Genomic DNA, 10,078 nt, shown 5'->3' with positions numbered 1-10,078 from the left:
GGGGGGTTGCACCGGTTATAGGCCGGTGGCCTACTTCCCGCCATTTAGGTTCTACTTAATGGCATTCAATTCGCGCAATTCAACGATTCGATCCGAATTTCCGGCGCTTGGGTTTTGGGCTGTGTTATGCAGCATCCCCTGGGTGAGGCAAAGGAAGGGGAGGTAGGTGCATGATCGCGGCCCCCTTTTTTCGGCCTTTCGGCTCGGGGTGGCCAGCGAGCGTAACGTGTCCAATTTCACACCTCTTTTTTCCACCCGAAACGCCCGGTCGAGATGAGGCGCGCAACGCGAATCATCACACGCAATGGATGAAAATGCGCAGCTTTTGTGGACCGATCGGGCCGCCGGGCCGGGGTCTTCCTCCATCCAACTCCAGCCGCAAACATTGCGCAACCCCACTCGAGTTCATTTCGACTTTTTTAAATACCCAACACCCATCTCGATTTTCGATGTCGGCGGCCACGATCGTGATTAGAAGTGGATCGATCGCGATGCCTCGATTCTTCCTATTATCATTATGTGTATGTTTGGGTGAGCTATGACTCTGGCTCAACAACAACAACAAGACCCGATCGCAGTGTAACCGATCCTCGGAGTGCCATTGCACTTTTCGGCAGCCACCAACGCGGAATCACGCGGAATGAGAAAAACATAAACAGAACCCCAAGTACACGTTGCGTAGAGAAGTGGCTTTTGCAGATGCTCACCGCTCAGTGAGAGCAGTGTTATGAAATATTCGCGTGCGGTGAAGTTATTGGAAGTTGTGGTTTTGCGTCCGGATAAAAACAGAATTTTACGTAATTAAGCCAACCAAGTCCGAGCACGTGTTTTTGCAGCCATCGGGTTCGTCGTTTGCGTACCACAAAAGTCCCTATTCGAGAGTCAAAGCGAACCCCCGACGAGTACTGCTGCTCCTCTTGGTAAGTGGTTTACCTAAACCACCTCAACGGTGGCGCTATCGGGTCGCTTTCGGGTATTGCAAATTAGTTTTCGGCAAAACACGACTCAAACCGGAAGTACTCGACCAGCCTGGGGGGAGGAAAAGTAATTTGCGCCCGCAACCTGTAATCTTACTGGTTCGAGGTATTTTCATTGTACGGTTTGTGCCTTCGTGCCTTTTTGGATAACTGCTCCTCCCGCCCAGAGTTAAACCGCGCAGCACCCCAACGAAACACGTCCGCAAAGAATTGCTCACCAACAGGCCAGCGTATGGTGCAAAAATTGGAATAAAATTTCGGTACCACTGTGTCGATGCCCAGCTGACTCCGAGAAGCAACACAGCAAGTAATAGGATCAGGTTGGATCTCTTATCGATTGTTCGAGGCGTTCTTTGCAGAGCCGATGTCTAGTCGATTGAAGAATAATTTAGAAACGGTATTGGGCAATGATGTTCTGATAATTAAGGTTATCTCTCTCGCTTCCGTATTCAGTTTTCTTCCAGCCCACGACAAGTCGCTGCTGAGCGGTTTGTTTCGCTTTATTATTGCTTTGTGGGAGCTTTATGCTGAGATTGATTACGTGATCATCGACCATGGATGTGCATCACGAATTCCAGAACGAAATCGGAGTAATATATGCCACGATCACTTGCAGAAACTGATTCAGAAACTTCCACAACATCACACAGGACCACAGCGTCACATTCTCGCAGTGTTTTCCTATAAAAACGTCGTCCATTTGTGAACTTGTACAACTTTTGACACAATTTGGAAATTTATCAATTTTTTTTTTCCGAAAAATGGAACCCATTTATGGAAGAAGACGTATGGCGATCAACGGCGATCTTCACAGTTTGTCTCAAAATAAAGCCTGTCCCACGTAGAATCGGCAAAAGTTGTATGTTGCCGTCTAACGTTGCCTCTGGTGGTCGGATTTCAAATGTTTTAACAGCTATGTCTTTAGTGACCATTCGACTTTAAGTGCTGAAAGTTTCATCTTGGTACGCGGAGTTTATAGAAAGTAATGCTCAATGGAACTCGAAAGAAGAAAAATAATTCTACACAATCTCATCGAGAACCCCACGTGATCTGCTTTAAAGATCTCAAAAACATAAAAATTCGCAAAATCAACTGTATATGCTGTGCTTTACCGGTTCCGGGAACGCAATACCGTAGACCGAAAGATTCAGAGTAGGTGTCGTAGTGGAACATACGACCGGCAGCTAAACTGGAAGGTTTTGAGATCAATTAAGGCAAATCCTGGATCCCCGGTTCGGGATATTGCAAAAAAAATCGTGCCAGCAGAAGTACTGTCCAGAGGATCTGTTTATGAAAAAGCTAGTGTTTTTTTCTTGCATGTAAGCATCCAAACAGGACACCTAAGCAAAACCTAATCGCTAAAACACGCGCTAGAAAGTTGTACGAGAAGGTTCTGACGAGGTAAAAAAGATGCTTGCTTATGGACGACGAAACTTACATGGAAATGGAATTTGGCTAGCTTCCTGGACCAAAATGTTATCTCGTCACGGCACAGGGAGATGTCCTCTCCAAGTTCGCAAATAAATTTGTATGTATTCGCCGAAAAATTTGCACTTGTGGACCGAAACCAAGGTTTTCATCACAAACACGACGATGAACTCAACGCTGTACAAGTAAGAGTGCCTCATCACTTATTTGTCACATTTTAAGATCATTTATTAAGTCCCACAAAGGTCCGGTTAAGTTTTGGCCTGATTTGGCAAGCTGCCACTACACCAGGGAGTGACAATAAAGGTGGATTTCATCGCAAAGGATATCAACCCACCAAATTACCCTGAACTCCGCCCAATCGAAAATTATTGGGCAAGAATCAAATGGATGTTGAAGAAGACTGGAAAGGTGATGTAGGATGTTGCAGAGATGGCAATAAATTGGAACAAATTAGCCGCTGAGGTGGACCAGAAGATTGTGCAGAAAATAGTGGCGCGCATTCCACAGAAAGTTCGCGATTTCATCCGACGACCAACAAAATTAATTTATGAAATTTTTCTCTTAAAGTACAATAAAATACCTTCATTTTGACACCTTGACACCATGTTTCCTAGGACAAACTAACCCTGAGATAGAGCTAATTCAATTGTTCCCGGTTTTACGTGGGACAGGCTTTAAACAGGCCTTTTTCAAAATAAGATCAACAAATGGGTTTTTCTGCAAAATCGTTTTATTCTATTCAAAATAGTGTCCTTCCGCTTCGATACACTGATTTACACGACTTAACAACTTTTCGAATGACAATTTTAAGTCGTTGGCCAGCATGGCTCGGAGTGTGTCGGTACAAGCCTTCTGAATGGCCAAAATGTCAGCATAACGTTTTCCTTTCATCGGCAAATGAAGTTTTCCGAATAGATAAAAGTCACAGGGTGCCACATCAGGTGAATACGGGGAAAGATTTATCGCTAAAATGCGATTTTAGGCGCCAAGGCCTATTGAAAAAGTCCTGTTTACTTTGATGCAGGTTGTGTAGTGACAAAATGCCAGGAAACTTTTTCAGTGGCCCAATGGGAACACGAGAATCCTACTGGCCACGAATTAGCTATACCTGGTTTTTGTTTTTGTTCAAATTTTATAATACACCCAAGATACATTCGTTGATGCATTCACAATGATGCATAATGGAGAAGGAGATGGTGCTTGCAGGCCATTCTCCGTCCGACCTGAAACAGGTATCACCGTTTTTATTGCAATAAAATCGAATATTTATTTCCTCAGTCTCAACATTCACGGTTACGAAACGGTGGCTTACACAACTGTGTCACTATCCCTCCAAAACCTCACCCAATCTGGATCGTAAATTATGCACACGCTACACTTCTTTTTTCACAAATGACTTAATCCCGCTCACGAATCTGCTGATTTCCATAACAAAAGAAAGAAAAACTGGAGCTCCAAAGCCAGCTCCTTGTCCGAAACACGTGGAAACCACCCGAACCTCTCGTAGGGTGCTCGTAGTTCGAAAGTAAAATCGGTCCTCATTTTGCATGCCCATTTGCGCACTGCGATAATTGAACGGATCAATTGATCAGCGGCACGAATGGTGTGCACCCGTCTCCTCGGTGATAGAGTTGACTGTCGGAGCAGCAATCGATCGCCGATGGAGAAAGGGCGTTTTCGAGATCACGGCTGGCGGCTGGTGCACTACTTTATTATGAAACCGCCAAAGGGGAGTTTGAAATTTTCTCCGTTGCACTTCATTTCACTTTCGATGCGCAATTGCGAACGCGAGTTTCCATCGCGGGCGGGCAATTCATTACGCAGCAGCAGCAGCAGCAACGGCAAAAGTGCATCTCAGTCGGCGATGATCGACGTGAGGATGTTTGACAGCTGTCTGACAGACCGCGCCATCGCATCATGTGTGATCGTGAGACGTTGCCGACAACGATTTATGCGTCCATTTTCCTGTCGCCCGTGGAAACGGGTGAAGGCCAATGATGTACTCACGGTATCGCTCAGCGGACGCGTGTTAAATGGCGGGTTAAACGCCGAGCTTTCCAACGCCGGGCTACGGGGCGGTCTAATGCGGTGATTAAATCCTGCGTGATTAAAATCCTTTCTGCTTGACGATGGCCAGAGCAAATCCGGGCTATGTCGGTCGGTCGGCGCAAATCGGTCTCAAGCCCCTGGAAAGAAAGTAACCCGTACATCGGAACGTCCCCATCTCACGTGTTCGGGAAGAAAATGACGTGGCGCTGGGATTTCAAGTGCAACAATCTCTCTCTCGACGGGCCGGGCGAAATCCGCAAAGGTGCGCGACGGGTCTATTGCCTGCGCCTCTTTTGGGGCAAATCAAAATTTTTAATGCACTTTAGTGGCCCCCGACTACCCCGGAGTTCGGACCGGAGCTAAAAGCTCCTGTAAACGGGGCGCCGTGGTTCAGATCCGGATGAAATTACGCACCATATCCGCACCAGCGGCGCGCCAATTACAACCGAGCAGCTTAATGAGGCTGCGCGCCCCCGGGCCGACCCGGGGTTTGTTGGTCCGCTGCTGGTTGGCTCGTAAAAAAAAACCGGGCACGGAACATGCGTTTTTATGGACGGACCGTCATCACGGCGTCGTCGCCGGGTAGCGATCCGAAACCGATTGGGAAAGTAGATTTTCCTTCCACGGTCACGAAGGTTGACGCCGTGCTCTGGGGGGCAGGTCTTTGTCGGGTCGGGTCCGGTTCGCAACACGCCGTACTCCGGAGGCTCACTCCGAACGGAACAGCACAAAATTGCGTCGTGGATGCGCCGTCTGTCCCGATGCCGACAACGAGATCTTGCACTACCGATCCGAGCGGAGTGATTAAATTTAAGTGCCCAGTGAAAAGTAAATGTCCCCTACGACACGCGGCGACAAGATTGTGTTAAATAATCGTAAACTTTTCGGTGAAATGGTGGTGACCAAGGTTCGGTCTTAAATGTCCCGTCCGGCCGCTCACTAACACGCGCACTACACCTGCGGGCCAGCGGTCCTTGTGGGCCTTTTCTGCATTTTTTAACGATCCCGAACGAGAGTGAAACACTCTCTCTCGACGTCCACACACACAGAGAGAGAGAGAGATGTCCACTTTCGAATTGAACAACGTTACCGAGAAGTAATAAACCCCAGATGGTGAGCACTTACGAGAAAAGAAAGAAGTTGGAAAATTATGTTGCAACACACCACACTAGTTGCAGAAATAATTTTCTTCTCACGGATGCAAAACTAGAAGGAGGCACCGTTTTGCCCCCCCCCCGGGAGAGATTGACCGCCCCTTGCGCCACCAGCTCGGCTCTGCCCCATGTGTGTAATTATTGTTTACGTACCGCACCGTCGTCCGTCGTCGTCGCCGTCGTTGTTGCAAAACACAACGCAGAAAGAAAGTCTTCTGAAATGGCGCAGTGTGATTGCGTAAAGCGATGTTTCGCTAGCTTGCTGGCCACCACCGGGGGCCGGAAACGGGCTGGCCGGTTATCGGGTTTATAGCTTTTCTCCACCGGCCGATCCGTTGACCTTTCCGTGGCTGCAACGCCCGGTAACCGGGAACCTCCGGGCGGCCCGTCATACTGGAACGTTTATCTCGTCGATCTCGAAAGAAACAGTTTGAGCTACAGTCAGTCGGTGCAGACTTGCCACACCGGGAACCGGAACGACTTCGAAAACACGATCTTCATCCCGGCTTCACCCTGCCCTGCCAATGTCATGTTTTGCCGTGATTAATATGTGATTTCCTTCTGTGAGCTTTGTAATTGATTTGATGGGTTTTTTCTTTCCCTCTCTCTCTCTATGTCTCTCTGCGGGCCACATTCCACAGCAATCGGACCAAAATCGACCACGGTTCGTCGCGGTGACGACGCTCGAGGATGTGCAGGCGGTACGGTGCGCGGAGTTCCACCCGAACGGGCGCATCTACGCGGTCGGTTCCAACTCGAAGACGTTCCGGATCTGCGAGTACCCGTCGCTGTCGGAGATCAGGTAAGAGGAGTGAAAGCCCGGCCCCCGGGGGGAACTAACGGGCGAGACACACAGACATTCCGAGGAGCACTCACACACCGATTACTCATCTCGGGCTTTCACACACCGCGCGCAACATTGTAGTGGCCGTTTTTTTTTTAGTTGACCCATTCTAAACGTCCTAAAGACGCCATGTGCACTGCCCCGCATCAACTCGTTCTCGAAGAAGGCCAATCGATCTTTTGTTTGTGAATGCATTCGCACCTGCTCTAGATGGTTGCCTATTGCATGCCACACCGCCGCATGACCATATAATCATGAGATCACCCCTTAACGGTGGACATGCTCCACCGGAACACAGGGAAGCATCAATGCATAGCGCACCGACACTGGCGTCCCCTATGGCAGGAGTTTCATTGTGAGCCATCGTATGTCTAATCAATGCCTTTCGCCTCGTGTGTCTGTTTATCCGTTTTTTTCACGCACGCAGCAAACGATGTGAAACAAGCTGGTGAGCGAGATGGCCTTAAATTTAGATCAGTTTTTGTGTTCTTATTATCGCGATTTGGAACGCCAAAACATTTTGTTACAAATGTGTGGATTTCCGTTTCAGAACTCTTGCAAAATGAATGTTGTCGATGGTCGTGGTTAATAGCTTATTTGTCAACAGCTCTATGTTTCGAGTGGCCCCCTAAAACTATCAACATAACAGCAAAGATGATATTAACAAATTAATGGGACGTCCACACCCTAACCGTTTAAGACAAATTACAAATGAGTAACCGTTCCCTCTGTAACCTCTCGAAATCCGGCCTTTCGTTCCACAGGGAAGACCACAGCACGTACCAGCCGACGGTGCTGTTCAAGCGGACGAAGCACCACAAGGGCTCGATCTACTGCATGGCGTGGTCACCGGCCGGTGATCTGATAGCGACCGGGTCGAACGACAAAACCGTTAAGCTGATGCGCTTCAACGAGTCCCAGAAGCAGCTCGAGGGTCAAGAGATGGAACTGACCATGCACGACGGCACCGTGCGCGACCTGTGCTTCCTCGAGGACAGCTCGAACAAGTCCAGCCTGCTGATCAGTGGCGGTGCCGGGGACTGCAAGATCTACGTCACGGACTGCGAAACCTCCACCCCGTTCCAGGCGCTCAGCGGCCACGGCGGACACGTGCTGTCCCTCTACAACTGGGGTGGCGTTATGTTCGTCTCCGGATCACAGGTAAGGGTCTGCCCGGGTAGGTCCCACTGCCGAAGCAAAGCGAAAACCTTACACGTTCCGTTTGGTTCTTTCTTTCCTTGCAGGATAAAACGGTCCGTTTCTGGGATTTGCGTACGCGAGGATGCGTCAATATGGTGACCCCAGCGACGTCACCCGGATCGCGGCAAGGTTCACCGGTGGCAGCAGTTTGTGTGGACCCCTCGGGACGATTGCTGGTGTCCGGGCACGAGGATAGCTCGTGTGTGCTGTACGACATTCGCGGCAATCGGCCGATCCAGTGCTTCAAACCACATTCCGCCGACGTAAGGTAGGTTCTCGACCCTTCGACTCCATATTTTTGGTTTGTTCCGGCCTGACGCCTGTATTCTGACTGTTTCATTTTAGATCGATCCGTTTCTCACCCTCCGCGTACTATCTGTTGACCGCCGGCTACGACAACAAGCTCGTCCTGACCGATCTGCAGGGAGACCTCACGATGCCCCTACCGTCGGTGGTGGTGGCCCAGCACACGGACAAGGTGATATCGGGCCGCTGGCATCCGGTGGACTTTTCGTTCCTCTCCACCTCGGCAGATAAAACGGCCACCCTGTGGGCGTTACCACCAATCTAAAAGCCCCCGCAGCCAGATTGCCGGGAAACTCCCGCGTTCCGCGAGGATCGCTCGAAGATCGTGCCCATCTCTTCCCTGTGTTACATTCTGTTGTAAACGATTTGTTTTGTATTTGTTCATACGGTTCATAATCTCATCATTTCAGCCCGCACACCAGTGTACGATAGAAAACGGGCCCCCCTTTCCTTTTGTTTTTCATGTTGTTCTTGAAGCGTACGAAGGGAAGCCTTGCGCCTTGCGCAGGGTTCATCCCGAACAGTCATCGTAAGCCAGTGTATCGTACGTTTGTTTCTTCTGTATTATATAGTGTCTAAACGAGGGCTCCCCGACCGGTCCGGGTGGAGGGTCCATGGTTTCTTTATTGCAGCAAAGCAAGGTACATAAGACAACCTTACAATCAAGCTGCCCCCCGGCCCAACCACCCCGCGTTCCTAATCCCATTTCCTGCATTATCCCGGTCCTTTCACAGCGCTACCACGGTGCGAAAACGAGGGTCAACAAATCGCTGTTTGGCGAAGGCAAAAACGGAAATCACGATAGCTACTGTATTTATGTATAAGAAAGTCATTGTAATAACCTACAATTAGATGCAACGCGGCGAAGCATACGAAATGCGTACCATACAAATCCGATCGTTCGTCCCATCCCGTGCTTTAGTTGGATTCTGCATCCTGCCGTTCTTAAATCGAATCACTATTACTTAACACGTGCCGCAGATCATTATTTTTGAAGCCATTCCTAGCAGCGGTGCAAACGGAGCGAGCGAATGGCTTCGTCCAAAGGTATTCTCTAAATTATCTATCCACCTCGGTTCTCATTGTGATTAGTATGAAACGATTATCGTAATCGGTAATGCCTTCCGAGGACTAGTGTGATTGAACGGGGCTCTCTTTACGATTAGGAAGATTACACTTTCGGAACGTGTTATCATTGGACCACTTGCAGAATAATAGACCATTAGAGATCCATTTTATTTATTCCCAAACAGGAAATGAACTGTTTCACTCATACCGTTCCCTATCATTTGTTACATACTTCCACTTCGTTCTTTCGCCCTAAAAGCAAAGACTCGAGCAAATGGATATAAATATCGCTAACGAACAACGGGCGCGCACCTAAAGTCTGATCGAATGATATTCCATTTTAAGATATTACCGTAGCGAGTAACGCTCGCTGTAACCACATGCTCTTGACCCCCGGACCATATGTTGCGGCCGTTTGAGCGGGAGAAGGGCACCGTAAGCTACACCCTAAAACCACATACAGGGCGATAAACGAATGAAACAACAGAGACTCAAACCAACCATGAGCTCCACGTGTCCATGCTTGACCACCCAAGAAGGAACGAACGAATCGAATTAGCGACCGTACGCTAACGAACGTGAGAATCTTGTACTAATCATTACGGTAAAAGGGTTGCAAACGAGAGAGAGAAGGATCTGCTAGAAGGAGCTAGTTAACGCATTATTCCGTTTGTCAGCCCTTGTGGCCACCCAGTGCAGAGAAGACCGCCTGCAGTGACGGCGTTCGGTGCACCACAACCCTGTTTCCCTGACCACGGTGACGAGCCGATATGCATTGCATGTAATAATATTAACTAATTAATGCCTCACATTTGTTCGATGTTTCTGCTAAGAAATTAATTTAAAGGCAAACCAGGCCAAGCCAGGGGCGAATGGAACGCTTTTTTCTACAGTGCTGCCGGCCGGAAAGAGTGCCGGAATGCGGAGCACACAACCCAAATCAAAATCGGTGAAACACACATAAAAAACCAGTAACAACAACTAGCGTGTAAAGAGGGTGGTAAAGTTTATGCACCGGTAAAGAACCTGTAAAATGCAATGTATTCTTA

The 10,078-nt window shown here is 48.7% G+C and overlaps 1 protein-coding gene across 2 annotated transcripts in view; it reads left to right on the top strand.

The window, feature by feature from the left end:
* LOC128268659 (WD repeat-containing protein 47) overlaps positions 1–9,269 on the top strand; it is a 47,728-nt gene extending 38,459 nt beyond the window's left edge. For both annotated transcript variants that reach the window (XM_053005820.1, XM_053005821.1), the window contains 4 exons: positions 6,253–6,413; positions 7,220–7,616; positions 7,700–7,923; positions 8,001–9,269. In XM_053005820.1, the coding sequence (XP_052861780.1) occupies positions 6,253–6,413; positions 7,220–7,616; positions 7,700–7,923; positions 8,001–8,226 (1,008 nt within the window). In that variant the 3' untranslated portion in view covers positions 8,227–9,269. The remainder of the gene's footprint in view (positions 1–6,252; positions 6,414–7,219; positions 7,617–7,699; positions 7,924–8,000) is intronic.
* Positions 9,270–10,078: the final 809 nt, after the last annotated feature.

The sequence above is a fragment of the Anopheles cruzii genome, chromosome 2, assembly GCF_943734635.1.
Source record: "Anopheles cruzii chromosome 2, idAnoCruzAS_RS32_06, whole genome shotgun sequence".
In the NCBI taxonomy this organism is placed as follows: domain Eukaryota; kingdom Metazoa; phylum Arthropoda; class Insecta; order Diptera; family Culicidae; genus Anopheles; species Anopheles cruzii.
Note: the sequence above shows the minus strand (reverse complement) of the source record. Positions and strands in the feature narration are given on the sequence as shown.